The 15,164-nt window shown below is 41.2% G+C and overlaps 1 protein-coding gene across 1 annotated transcript in view; it reads left to right on the top strand.

Moving 5' to 3' along the window:
- LOC309813350 (uncharacterized protein) overlaps positions 1–10,378 on the top strand; it is a 439,697-nt gene extending 429,319 nt beyond the window's left edge. Inside the window, exon 6 of the mRNA XM_082638167.1 lies at positions 10,248–10,378. Within this exon, the coding sequence (XP_082494293.1) occupies positions 10,248–10,252 (5 nt within the window). The 3' untranslated portion in view covers positions 10,253–10,378. The remainder of the gene's footprint in view (positions 1–10,247) is intronic.
- Positions 10,379–15,164: the final 4,786 nt, after the last annotated feature.

Genomic DNA, 15,164 nt, shown 5'->3' with positions numbered 1-15,164 from the left:
AATCTTTGCCCCCTGCCCCCACAGGGTGGAGAATCAACATCCGGGGCATTTACAGGTGAGGAGGTTCTCAGTCAACAGCAATTTTGAGGAGAAGGTCACAGAGAACAAGGAAAATTCCTGAGAGGGAGTCTGGGGGTAAGGAAGCCTGTGGATCTGAAGCTTGGCAAGGAAAAAAGAGAGACGACATGGAGCTTTGTAAGTCAGGATGCAATTCTCTGTGAGGTGGGCATCACTGGGTGGTCGTGAGCAGGTGAGGTAAATGATTGGATGCGCATTTCAGAAGACCCACATCTGGGGATGGTAGATAAGCAAGTACAGAGGCCTGCAGCCCACCTGAAGGCTCTAGGAGAGAAATGCTCATGGTTTATGTAGGTGTGGTAGGGCTGGGAGTCATGAAAGGAGCTGGTATTTTGGAAGAAGCACATTTTGAAAGCAGAGCCAACTTTATTTGCTGTATGTGCAAGAGGCAGAGTAGTCAAGGTTGACTATATGAATTTTACTCTGAGCAAAAAAAGGGGGAGGGGCAGGCTTGACAGAAGAAAAGAGGGAATATGGAAAGAAGGGTTTAGTTTTGGGTGTATCAATAGTTCTTCCCTTTATATAGCTGAGTAGTGTTCCGTTTTACAGCTTGTCTATTCATTCACCGATTGATGGACACTTTGGTACTTTTCAGTTTGGGAATATTATGAACTGAAGCTTCTAAAAATATTCTTATACATATCTTTGGTGAATACGTGGACAAATTTCTGCTCAGCATATATTTAGGAATAGAATTCTTGGGTCATAGGACAATTACAATAATTTTTAATTCTGGCATTTCTATTTGATTCTTGTTTATATATTCCAGTTCTCTTGTGAAATTCTCTTTTCTTGAACATATTATTTATGCAAATTTTAATGTCCCTCTCTGATAGCTCCAAAGTTGTCTCTTCTGGGCATCTGCTTGTAATTTTTGTTTTTCTCTTGGTCCAGTTTCTTAGGAAGACTTTTAAATTTCTTATTGAGTGCTATATATTGTGTGTCAAACTGTAGAAACTCTGAATGGTGTTTTCTTTCTCTAAAAATGCTCAACCACTCCTCTGGTAAGGGAAAAAGAGAGATGATGTGGAGCCTTGTAAGTCAGGATGCGATTCTCTGTGAAGTGGGCTGCACTGGGTGGTCGTGAGCAGGTGAGGTAAATGATTGGATGCACATTTCAGAAAGTCAGGAGGTGATGAATTACCTTAATCCAGTCAGGGACTGAGCTAATTCAAGGTTGGGTTGCACTTTGGGCGCAAGTTAGTCTACCTCTGGTTCCCTCTGCTTCTGCCGTGTGGTCCTTTGGGGTTTCTAATTGAGCTCCTGGATTGTTAATTGGTCCTCTCTCTCATGGCCAGTTCTAACCTCAATTTTTAATTTTCTCAGTACTATGAAAGTGTAGAAAATTCTGCTTTGCCCTTTATCTTTCTTCCCAGTGTCTTATTTTCTTCCCTGCAGTTTAAAAAGTTGACAAATGCCTCCAGGAAAACTGACAGCATCAGACTCACTTTGAAGTCCCGGCTTCTCTTTCTGGGGCCTTGTGGCTATTTGGGCAGTCCCAAACTCCACTTTTTGTCCCCAGGTCTCTGAGATTGCTAGAATTTCTACTTGGTTCTCTGCCTGTAAACAGTGGCTCTCTATCTTTCTTTGCCTTCTACCTCAATCAGTGCCAAGAATTGGCAAATTTCCTGAAGGCAGAGTAGTTCTAGAATGTTTGCTCACCAATCTGCAATTCCATTCCTCCAGAATCCTGACCCAGAGTCCTGTTTGCTCAGCAGTTCTCTGTGGTCTCCAAACAGATGAAATTTTGTATTTTATCCAGCTACTCTGGTCAGTCTTAGGAGAGCATCAGTCTGTTGCAAGTCACTGCATCATATCTGGAAGTGGAAATCCCCTCTCATTTAATTTCAGTAACTGTTCATCATGTAGCACATCTTCATTTTTAATCTTACTTCACTATTTTTTAAATGCCCGTGTATCTATCACTTTTCATCGTTATTTAAAAAACCCTAGTTATTGGGCTTCCCTGGTAGTGCAGTGGTTAAGAATCCGCCTGCCCATGCAGGAGACAGGGGTTCGAGCCCTGGTCCGGGAATATCCCACATGCCGTGGAGCAACTAAGCCCGTGCACCACCACTACCGAAGCCTGTGCTCTAGAGCCCACGAGCCACAACTACTGAGACTGTGTGCCACAACTACTGAAGCCTGTGCACCTAGATCCCGTGCTCCTCAACAAGAGAAGCCACCACAATGAGAAGCCTGCATACCACAATGAAGAGTAGCCCCTGCTTGCCACAACCAGAGAAAGCCTGCACACAGCAATGAAGACCCAACGCAGCCAAAAATAAATAAATAAAATTTAAAAAATAATTTAAAAATTAAAATGGTTGTGGAAACATGCACAATTTTCAGAAAGCACTCAACCAATGTGCTATAATTTTAAAAAACCAAAAACAAAAAACCCCTTAGTTATTAAAAAAATGTATATAGGATTCAGCCAACAGTGCACCAAGAAGAAACTACAGAAAATGTGTATTTTCATGTTCAAACAAAAGCAAATAAAAATTAAGTTAATAAACATTTGACTCATGAAGTTAGAATAAACAAAACAAATCTGAAAAAGAGCAGGAGGATTACATCAAGGTTAAAGAAGTTATTAAGGAATTTTAAAAAACAAATACACTAAGAGAATGAAAATACAAGCCAGAAACACATATGTATATATGGAATCCCCCCCAAAAAAATGGTTATGAAGAACCTAGGGGCAGGGCAGGAGTAAAGATGCAGATGTAGAGAATGGACTTGAGGACACGGGGAGGAGGAAGGGTAAGCTGGGACAAAGTGAGAGAGTGGCATGGACTTATATGTACTACCAAATGTAAGATAGATAGCTAGTGGGAAGCAGCCGCATAGCACAGGAAGATCAGCTCAGTGCTTTGTGACCACCTAGAGGGATGAGATAAGGAGGGTGGGAGGGAGACGCAAGAGGAGGAGATATGGGGATATATGTATATATATAGCTGATTCACTTTGTTATAAAACAGAAACTAACACACCATTGTAAAGCAATTATACTCCAATAAAGATGTTAAAAAGAAAAAAGAAAAGAAAATACAAGCCAGAGAGGGGGAGAAAAATCTTTGCAAAACACATGTCTAATAATAATATATACAAAATATACAAAGTATACTTGAAACTCAACAATTAAAAAAATGAACAACCCAATTTAAAAATGGGCAAGAGGTCTGAACAGACACCTCACCAGAGAAGACATACAGATGGCAAATAAGCACATGAAAAGATGTTCAATATTGTATGTCATTAGGGAATTACAAATTAAGACTACAGTTATATACCACTACACACCTATTAGAATGACCAAAATTCAAAACATTGACAATACCAAATGCTGGTGAGGATGTGGAGCAACAGGAACTCTCATTCATTGTTAGTGGGAATTCATAATGGCCACTTTGGAAGACAGATTGGTAGTTTCTTAGAAAACTAAACATACTCTTACCATACTATCCAGCAGTCATGTTCCTTGGCATTTACCTAAATAAGCTAAAAATATATGTCCACACAATCACTTGCACATGAATGTTTATAGCAGATTTATTCATAATTGCCAAAACTTGGAAGCAACCAAGATATACTTTTTTTAGGTGAATGGACAAACTGGTACATCCAAAAAAAAAAATAGAGTGATATTCAGTGATAAAAGGAAATGAACTATCAAAGTACAAAAAGACACGGAGAAAAGTTAGATATTACTAAGTGAAAGTGAAAGAAGACAATGTGAAAACACTAATACTGAATGATTCCAGCTCTATGACATTCTTGAAAAAGCAAAACTCTGGAGGCAGTAAAAAGATCAGTGGTTGCTAGTGGATCAGGAGAGGGAGGGATGAATAGGTGAAGCACAGGAGGTTTGTAGGGCAGTGAAACTATTCTATATGATATTGTAATCGTGGATATGTGACATACATTTGTCAAAACCCAGAGATTATACAATATTAAAAATGAGCTCTGATATAAACTATGGACTGTATTTAATAATCTATCAGTATTGGCTCATCAGTTATATCAGATGCACCATCCTAATGCAAGATGTTAATATTTAAAAGCAAAACTACGTGTGTGTTGGGAGGGGGCAGCAGATATGGAAACTCTGTACTTAATGTTAAATTTTTCTGTAAGCCTAAAATGCTATAAAAAATAAAGTCTATTAATTTTTTTGAAGTGAACATAATAAAATAGAACTGATAAATTAGGTTTCCCCGGGGGTGGGGAAAACAATAATAAACAGGACTAAATTCTGTTACAATTAACAAAGAAAGAAAAATAGTTAACACTCATCATACACCAACACTGCTCTAAGCACTACACAACAGCCCTAAGACATCAGTGCATATTACTATTCCCATTTTGCAGCTGAAGAAACAGCCAGGGCAGGTTTGTATAACTCATCCCAGCTCACACAACTTGCCCAAGAGTCACATAGCAAGTGATGGTGCTGGGTGTTAACCCATTTCATGTTGCTCCAGAGTCTGTCCTCTTAGCTACCAAGAAGTACTGCCAGAACATAGTGAGTAGTCAGTACTGCCAGAACCTACGATTGCAGAGAAAGCCCACCTAAATATGCAGCATTTCTTAACAGTCGTATAAGAAATAGACTTTGTTGGGACTTCCCTGGTGGTCCAGTGGTAAAGAATCCGCCTTCTAATGCAGGGAGTGCAGGTTCTATCCTTGGTCAGGGAACTAAGATCCTACGTGCCGTGGGGCAACTAACCTCACGTGCCACAACTATTGAGATTTCGTGCCTCAAATAGAGAGCCCACATGTTACAAACTACAGAGCCCACGCGCTCTGGAGCCCGTGTGCCACAATTAGAGAAGAGAAAACCTGCATGCCGGAACTAGAGAGAAGCCTGTGTGCTGCAGTGAAGAGCCTGTGCATGGCAACAAAGACCCGACACAGCCAAATAAATAAAGAAAGAAATATTAAAAAAAAAAAAGAAATAGACTTTGTTGGTGACTAAACATAGTAATAAACGTAGAAATAAAGTTGAAAATCTGGAAGAAATTGATATGTGACCGTGTGACAGAAACTCTCTTGTCTGGGACCCCTGCCCACCCCTCATCCATATGGATTTCTGGGAACTGCCCTAGTTTTTATTGTGCTGCACCCTCTGGCAGTCACTCCTAATTCTCCCAAACCCCAGTCCCTAACAACCACTAATCTACTTTCTATCACCATAGATTTGTCTATTCTGGACATATATAAATGGAATCCTACAATATTTGGCCTGCTGTGCTTGGCTTCTTCACTGAGCATCATGTTTTCACATTTCATGAATGCATGTTGTAGCATGTGTCAGCCCTTCATTCCTATTTTTTGCTGAATAGTATTCCATTACATGGACATACCACATTTCATGTATTCATTCCTCAGTTGATGGACATCGGATTGTTCCCACTTTGTTACTATTGTGAATAATACCGCTGTGAACATCCTGGATGAGTCTTTGTGTGGACACATTGTTTTCCTTTCTCTTGGGTATAAATCTAGGAGTGGAATTGCTAGGTAATATGATAACTCTAACTATGTGAGGAACCGCCAAACTGTTTTCTGAAGTTGTTCTGCACCATTTTACGTTCCCACCAACAGTTGAAGATTTCAATTTCTGCACATTGTCACCAACACTTGTTATTATCTGTCTTTTTGATTATAGCCATCCAAGTGTGTGTGAAGTGGTATCTCACTGTGGTTTTGATTTCATTTTCCTGATGGTTAATAGTGTTGAACATCTTTTCATGGACTTATTGGCTATACTTATAGCTTTTATGGAGAAATATCTATTCAAATGCTTTGCCCATTTTTTTATTTTATTGAAGTATAGTTGATTTACAATGTCATGTTAATTTCTGCTGTTATGCATATATATATATTCAGTTATGCATATAAATATTCATTTTCATATTCTTTTCCATTATAGTTTATCACAGGATATTGAATTTAGTTCCCTGTGCTATACAGTAGGACCTTGTTGTTTATCCATCCTGTATATACTAGCTTGCATCTGCTAATCCCAAACTCCCAATCCATCCCTCCCCTAAACCCCTCTCCCCCTTGGCAACCAAGTCTGTTCTCTGTGTCTGTGAGTCTGTTTCTGTTTCATAGATAAGTTCATTTGTGTTTTTTATATATATATATATATATATATATATATATATATATATATATATTTTTTTTTTTTTTTTTTTTTTTTTTTTTTTTTGCAGTATGCGGGCCTCTCACTGTTGTGGCCTCTCCCGTTGCGGAGCACAGGCTCCGGACGCGCAGGCTCAGTGGCCATGGCTCATGGGCCCAGCTGCTCCGCGGCATGTGGGATCTTCCTGGACCGGGGTATGAACCCGTGTCCCCTGCATCGGCAGGCGGACTCTCAATCACTGAGCCACCAGGGAAGCCCCTGTGTTATATTTTAGATTCTACATATAAGTGATATCACATGGTATTTGTATTTCTCTTTCTGACTTACTTTGCTTAGTATGACAGTCTCTAGGTCGATCAATGTTGCTGCAAATGGCATTATTTCATTCTTTTTTATGGCTGAGTAATATTCCATTATATATATATATATCACATCTTCTTTATCCATTTATCTGTCAATGGACATTTAGGCTGTTTCCATGTCTTGGCTATTGTAAACTGTTGCTTTGCCCATTCTTGAAGTGGGTTAATTGTCTTTTTTTTACTGTTGAGTTGCAAGAATTCTTTATATGTTCTGGATACAAGTCCCTTATCAGACATATGGTTTGCAGTATATTTCTTTTGAACATTAAAAGTTTAAGATGTTGGGGCTTCCCTAGTGGCGCAGTGGTTGAGAGTCCACCTGCCGATGCAGGGGAGACGGGTTCATGCCCCGGTCTGGGAGTATCCCACATGCCGCGGAGCGGCTGGGCCCGTGAGCCACGGCCGCTGAGCCTGTGCGTCTGGAGCCTGTGCTCCGCAACGGGAGAGGCCACAACAGTGAGAGGCCCGTGTACCGCAAAAAAAAAAAAAAAAAAAAAAGAATTTGATCAACATTATGCCCTGATTCCCTTTTGTCTAGCCCAGGCCTTCGTTCAACAGAGGCCCATATCAAAAGTCACACAGGGGTGTCCTAGTGCACTGTCCTAGGAAATCAATCAATAAAGGGACTGTAGAAATGACCCCCGCAGCAGATTCTCACACTCAAAACATTCCTTTATTCATTCAACAAATATCTATCAATATTTGCTACGTGCCGGACACTGTTCTAGATACTAGGATGCCAATGGAGAGTGAAAACAAATATTGTCTCCACGTTAGTGGGGAAGACAGGTTAATGAAATAACCACACAATGGAATGTAGCATCGCATTGTGACAGGGCTGTGCCAGAGCACTGTTGGGGTGATCAAGGAGAACTACTTGGAGGCAGTGATGTCCAACCTTTTTCTGAAGATAGGGCTGGTGTTAACGAAAGGGAAGCCTGAGAGCCTCTCACTGCACTGAGCTGACCCTGAGAAGAGGGATCCAGGGATAAGTGAGGAGCAGAGATTGCCAGTGAGCGCTCCCTTGAGAATGTGTTCCAGTTGAGGCTGGAGATGTAAACCCAAGCTTGCAGGTGAAACAGTCTTGGTCCAGATCTCACTCTGTGTACCTCCAGCTGTGTGGCTTTGGGAAAATCATTTAATCTCTCTGATCCTGCTAAATGGGACTCTTCCTACCAAAAGGATTGCTACGAGGATTAAAGGAGATGCAGAGATGAAATGCCCAGAACAGTGTTTTGCCTCTAATGACCACACCAAATATTTGGGAGAAAATATAAGCCAGTATGAGACTACAGTGCCCGTCCTTGCCTCTGGTTCCCCCACCTCACCTCTGTTGCAGTCATGGGCCCCTGGCTCTTGATGCCAACCTGAGAAGCCCTTGAGCTTACAGATGTTTTCTTGCCCTGGTATTGGCAGAGCTCCCTACAGGGTATCTGAATTATTCTTTAATTAATTTATTTATTTTTATTTATTTATTTTTGCGGTACATGGGCCTCTCACTGTTGTGACCTCTCCCATTGCGGAGCACAGGCCCCGGACGCGCAGGCTCAGCGGCCATGGCTCACGGGCCTAGCCGCTCCGCGGCATGTGGGATCTTCCCGGACCGGGGCACGAACCCATGTCTCCTGCATCAGCGGGCGGACTCTCAACCACTGCACCACCAGGGAAGCCCCTGAATTATTCTTGTATGTGTAAAGCTCATCAGATTCTCTGTTGTTTCATCACTGTGGGCTTTTTCTTACCACATAGGATTTCCTGATAAAAGAAGTGACATCCATGATCTGCTTGATGGCTTTAGCCATGCTATGATCTGTGGACTTGCTGGTTTTAACATGCGTAATTCTTCCCTAACGATGACTCCAACATTCTGCCAGGCTAGCCATATGAAACTCAGTTTGATCAGATGTTCATACACACTATATTCCACATATTCAAAGAAGATGTTGCTTCTATATTTCCCATGACTGATCTAATATCGTCCTTAAGTACCCACCCACTGGGTTACAATGAAAACCAAACAAACAAATAAACAAACCTTAAATCTTCCAGTGGATGGTTTCTCCGTCTCTTCTGGTTTAAACCATTTCCTTTGGATCCCTGAATCTTTGGAGGGTAGATATTCAAGGAATTTGAAGATCCTCTCCTTATCACAGAAGTTCTTCCCTTCTGTCTCCTTTTTCTCAACATGGCAAATGGGTGTATGGGGAAACTTAGGAATCTACCTTCTATGGGAGAGGAGATGCCTCTTTACATCCTATATTCTGGGTCCGTATACACTCCAGTTAAGGTATCAGATCTTGCTTATCTCTGGGCAAGAGCCTCTGGTCTCCCTGGGGTCACTGACCATGTCACTGGTTCTATCCAACCTTTGGGCTGATAAGAAAGTTCTTCAAATTAATCAGAGACCAAGGGTCCTTCAAGTTTTCACTTCTGCTGTCCTAAGGGATAATCCAAGATATCTTTATGTCTACATTCCAGTCAGCAGAAAGGAGAAAGGGGGAAGGGAAGTGCAAACTGCTCCATTTAAAGATGGCTCCAGGAAGTTTCACATACTACTTCCATTTATATTCTATTGGCCAGAACTTTGTCACCTGGCTAAACCTGGTGCGAATCAGGCTGGTCAGGACTAATGGTTATTCTGGGTGGCCATGAGCCCAGATAATATATAAAGGTTCTACTCAGAGGAAGAAGGTGAGATACCAAGGGTACCGGTAACTCGTTTTCCATCTGTAAAGTAGGACAACCCTGAAACTGTGCTCAAACTGATAAGAACTCAATCCCTAGAATCCCTTCTTGAGGGAATTTTCCTGGGGCCCCAAACTATACCAATCAAGGTCCTAAGGAAGCACTCTAAATATTTGAAACAGGAAATTTAATGCAGGAAGTTTTTTTAACTTTATTTTTATTATTATTATTATTTTTGGCTGCATTCGGTCTTCATTGCTGCGTGCGGGCTTTCTCTAGTTGTGGCAATCAGGGGCTACTCTTCGTTGTGGTGCGCGGGCTTCTCATTGCGATGGCTTCTCGTTGCAGAGCAAGGGCTGTAGGTGCGTGGGCTTCAGTAGTTGTGGCACGTGGGCTCAGTAGTTGTGGCACACGGGCTCTAGAGGGCAGGCTAGTAGTTGTGGCACATGGGCTTAGTTGCTTCGCAGCATGTGGGATCTTCCCAGGCCAGGGATTGAACCTGTGTCCCTGCATTGGCAGGCAGATTCTTAACCCCTACCCCACCAGGGAAGTCCCTAATGCAGGAAGTTTTACATGGGTGATAGAAAAGCTGAGAAGCTAAACTGAGATGGTAAGGCAATCCATAAAGTAACCTCATCAGGAAACTACTTCCAGTTTCCTCTTGCTCATCAGAACTAATCACCCCAGACCATTATCAGCCTTGTTTCAATGACTGTTTTACCTGTTGTTTCAATGGCATGAGGAACCCAACCTGATCAGGGGATAGCCTGTGTTTCAGATTTAATGGGGCCATTCTGTGTCCCCTGGTGAAAGCATCCCTCCCTTGGGAATGGAGACCTTCAGATCAACAGAACCCAAGGTTCTGGAACGGGAAGCAAAGAGTCTGCCAGTGGGTTATTAAGTGTAATGATGAGAGAGATCACTACTACTGTGTTACTTTGTTCTCAAGCTCTGTGTGTCAGTTGCAGGTTGAGAAGATATACCACATTCTGGAAGACAGCACCCCAACCATGCAGGTCTCCCAGTTAGCAACACAACCACTTTAAGTGGACAGCTCCTTCTTGGTGGTGAAGTAGACGGTGAGTCCAGAGAACTCCAAAGGTGAGAGCAAAGTGTCATAACTTTTATGCTGTGAAACGGGTTGCTCAGACAGAAGCTGTGTTGTGAGGGATATATGATGGGTTCTAAGGTACTCAGTGAGTCCATGGATGGTGGTGCTGGTGCCAGCAGAGAAGGCAAGTCCATTCTCTAAACAGAAGTTATTCCAGTGAGGACAAATCACTGCCATTCCCATGATGAAATTGGTCCAGTCTTATCAACTTAATGTTCCCCAGTCTTTCATCAAGATTTGTATTATTAAAAAAAGAAAACTACAAAAATTTGCATCGTTGATCGCTCTAGAAATAAATTCATGTACTGTGTGTATGTGTATGTGCGCATGCAAGCTTATTTGCATCTTTTTTGAGGGGAAAATTTTTGAGGAAAAAAACCGCAATAACCTAGATAATTCAAAAGAAAATAGGAGGTCCTAAAAAGCCGATATCTTTTTCAAGAAAGACGCCTTGCTTAAATATAGAATTATTCCCTGCTCCCCACCGCCAGCCTGCGTGCCAAATGTACTCAGTAGCCTAGCACTCTCAGAAATAGCAGTCTAGTAGTTTCATAGATTTTCAAGTCTTGAGCCAGATGTTTAACATCCTGCTGAAAGTACTACTTGTTTTAGTAAAGTCTTAGCTATACTTGCATCAGGTAGCTTGCTTGGGATGAGGGCACCAATCTATTGCAATCTATTTCAAGTAATTTTGTGTCTGTGGAAAAGTTTTCAGACCATGACAGGAACTTGGGAATTAAGTTTTCGAGGAGATGATAAAGTTGTAATTTTGCTTTTGCTATATAAGGTCTTTATGATATATTCAACCATGTAGGCAGAATCTGATATTTGACATTGCTTGAGATATTCATCCATTGGCTCTTTTTTAAATACAAGTTTTTGAAAAGCTTCGATTACTTCATCTTAATTTACCCTTAGGTTTTATTTTTGTTTTCTTGCTCACACATTTTGCTCTTTCTTGGCACTTCCCTGCTAAAAGGGCTCCTAAACAGCATCATATACTGACTGCTTTGCCCCCAACTTTGCCTAGATTCTGGGTTAGAGCTTAGAGCTGAAAGAACCACATTGAACCAATTATTTAATTAAGAAATAAGAATATTAAATGTTGAGCACTCCCCTCCCTCAAATAGGCATGCTAGCTGAGGATTCCAACTGATTATGAATTAAGGGCTCATAATGTACACCAATGATATTGCCCAGTTTTAAGGTCCAACCCCCAGATTTACAGTCCAGAGACTCAATGTTATCAGTATCCCAAAGATGACCATGGTCTCAAGAACAAGCTCACACATGTCATACTCTCAGGAAACTGGTAAAAGGAGGATTTCAGACTGTTTTCTTTATATAATTATGACAGCTCTGAGAGTGAACCTGAGCCCTGCAAGCCATTGGATTCAGCAGTGAAGTTGAAGTTCTATGTCTGGCTTTGCTAGTCTTCAAGGAGGAGATCCTGCCATTACCTAGGTATAAGACCTTAGCAAGGCACATTGTGGTTGGGTTAGAAGACCTGGGGTCCATCTCATAACAATTCTAAAGCTCCCAAATATTTACATCCAAATGCATGACTTATAGACTTATTTGTTGTCAACATCTGATACCAAGAAGTTGGTCGTAGAGAACAAAATAGAGAAGAACTTAAAGGTAGGACAAAAGGTGGTTTCACATATAATAAAAATCGAGTCGACTTCAGAGAGATCATACAAGCATGCCTGAATGTCTTTCATCTTAAGCAAAACAAAACAAACATTCCTTTGACTCCTTATCTACTTCCAGATGTGGCCATATTTCTACCTCCTTCAAAGCCAAACCACAAAATAATTGTCTACTCAGTGTTTCCATTTCCTCACTACCTGGTTTCTCTCCTTCCCTCTCCAATCTGCCTTCTCCCGTACTACTTTCCTGAAATTTCTTCTGACAAAAGTCACCAACGTCCTCCACATTGCCATATATAATGGATACCTCTCAGTTGTCATCCTGACCACTCAGTAGCATCTGGCATAGTTCACCTCCGTGGTTCTCATGAAACACTCCCTTCTCCTGGGCTCCATGACACCACCCACTCTTAAGCTTATTGATCACACACTGGCTGACTGACTTCTTTCCTATTACCCTTCTCCTAGCTACTTCTAAGGGTTGGATTTCAAATTTCAGTTCTCAACCATATTATTTATCTTAATGTTGTTCTCCTGGTGGCATATTATTTGATTGGCCCCAGTTTGGGTCATACGCCTATCCTACTGGAAGTCATGATTAAAATCCCCACTAGTTGTACATGGAATGGACAGGAAACTCTCCAAAGCAATCAGAAGGAGACTGAGTGAGAAAGACGTTGGGTGAGCAGCTCTAACCCATTGCACTCAGATCAGCTGAAAAATTACTAACAGGCTCTCCTCCCACGAACTAACCCTACGGAAAAGTGGCCCCAAATACTGGGTTCATTTCTCTGTGTTCTGTCCTCCTTCCAGTTCCTGGAGCTACAATTCTTCACTATCTTCTTAATTCTCTGATGCCTCCAAACAGATTCTTTAAAAATGCTTTCTGCTATTTTTCTAGTTGTTCTTGGTGAGAGGTTGGTCTGAATCACATAAGCACTGTTACCAGAAATGAAAATTCTTAGGGTGGAATCTTTGTCTCACAAACACTTATTAGAGTTGATGGTGCCTTATTCTTTTATCTGACATGCTCTGGTCATAGGCAATTCTACCTTTTGTAACCGTAGTGTTTTTGAACAAAAACTCATTTCTAGAGTTCTTAGACACTCTGACGATGGAAGAAAATGTTGTTCTGTTTCTTGCATTAAAACTCTAAGTAGAATCTGGATTGAATGTCCTAATTTTCCAAAGGTAGTGTGGCATTTAATCTGTTAGCTAAAGTTCATTCTTGATGAATCATAGCTAGAGAGTCTGGATCACACACCAATGATTTTTCTCTTGATGTAAATAATTTGCAGAGGAAAAGCTGTGACTCTCTGTTAGGTGGTCTAGTTTAGTCGCAGGGACTTGCTTGATTTGTTGCATTTTCAGTAAGCACTTAAAACTCAGAGGGAGCATGAGTGTTCTCATTTTGAAATATTTAGTATATCCTCAGGTTGGGTTGCTTTTTAAATTTATCTAAAAATATAGAGGATAAATAGGCTTTGAATGGGAAGATGGCAAACTCAAGAACTTAGACTTAACTTTATGTAAGACAAACAACAAACAGTGAAGATGATTGGGCACTGGTTGATAGACACAGATGGCTTAAGTTTGGAACAAGACTTAGTGTCCACCTTTCAATAACAATACCCCAAGCTCTCCCAATCACTAAGGCACAACTGGGAGCAGTCAAGTGTCTAGAATCCAATGCAGCATCCCTGCAATGACTGTTTCCTTTAAATGTTTACTTTTGATAATAAGTGTCAGTAAATATTTAGAGGTTTTCTAGAAAATAAAATGCAGACATATCAGAAGTGGTAGGTGTGGAGGCCAAACTTGGAAATTCAAAAGCATGGAGACACAATAAGAGAATGTCCCAAAAGTTCATTGTGTGGACTACTTGGTTTGTGCTTTAAATTTCAAAGGTAGGTTGGCCTTTTTCTCAGAACAGCTTTAATAAGATCTTCAGTCTTCTATTCTATGGAAAATTTAAAAAGCCCAACAGCCAATACCCAATTAGATTATTTTAACAGATAAGGCAATGATTTCTTCAGTAGCAGCTGCTTCCTGTGGTAACCATCAAAATAGCTTTGCATTCCAACTGACTCTAGTAACCAGGTCAGTTTTCACTGACTTCCACTGCTTCCAAAAATACTTTAGGCTGCTGGAGTACCTGTCATCTATGGCCTGCATGCTTTGAGAATATTTCATCCTTAACATCTGTGAGAATGAGAAGCCTTTCCTCTTGATTAATGAGTTGATAAAATGGTGGCATTAAGACTTGCTCATCCCTAATCATAAGTATTTGGCAGCTTTGAGAAAAAAAAAGTCAACAGAAAATACATTTTGGGTTTAATATTTGCTCCACATCTTTGTTTTTTTCTTTTGACATGCACCACACTCCTTCCCCCAATCTGTTCTATTGCCTGTTCTAACCCCATCACTCCATGTGATACGCTTCCCAAATCTAAGATGCTTTGGATCTGCTTAATGATGTACTTGTGAGTGTACCAGAGACCATATGGGAAGCAGGGTAGGGAGCCTGATAGAGCCCTAGACCAAGTGTTAAGGAGATTCAAAACTCTAGTGCCTGCATGAACTAGGACTGGGCTTCCTGTCCATGCAGTGAAGTTGGACTATATCAGAAATTCTCTTACTATTTTCCAAACTGCTGTCTAGGTGCTGCTGAGATAAGGAAAGGGAGAAGAGCGGGCAAAACCCCAGCTAACCTCCTTATACTCACACACACTCACACTTGCACACACACTCATACATCTTAAGCAGAAAAACTACATTCTATTCTTTTTTTTTTTTGCGGTACGTGGGCTTCTCACTGTTGTGGCCTCTCCCGTTGCGGAGCACAGGCCCCGGACGTGCAGGCTCAGCGGCCATGGCTCATGGGCCTAGCCGCTCCGTGGCATGTGAGATCTTCCCGGACCGGGGCACGAACCCGTGTTCCCTGCATCGGCAGGCGGACTCTCAACCACTGCGCCACCAGGGAAGTCCACATTCTATTCTTGTAAAAAAAAAAAAAATAGAATTCTGCATAGATTGCTTGGAAAATATTCAACTTATAAATAAAATTTTTTAAATCATTAATCTTGATGATCAAGAGGACCTTGATTAAGGTTTCAGTGATG

The sequence above is a fragment of the Mesoplodon mirus genome (assembly GCF_964341445.2).
Source record: "Mesoplodon mirus genome assembly, chromosome: 12".
NCBI lineage: Eukaryota > Metazoa > Chordata > Mammalia > Artiodactyla > Ziphiidae > Mesoplodon > Mesoplodon mirus.
The sequence above is the reverse complement of the archived record's forward strand: the minus strand, read 5'-3'. Positions and strand labels throughout refer to the sequence as shown.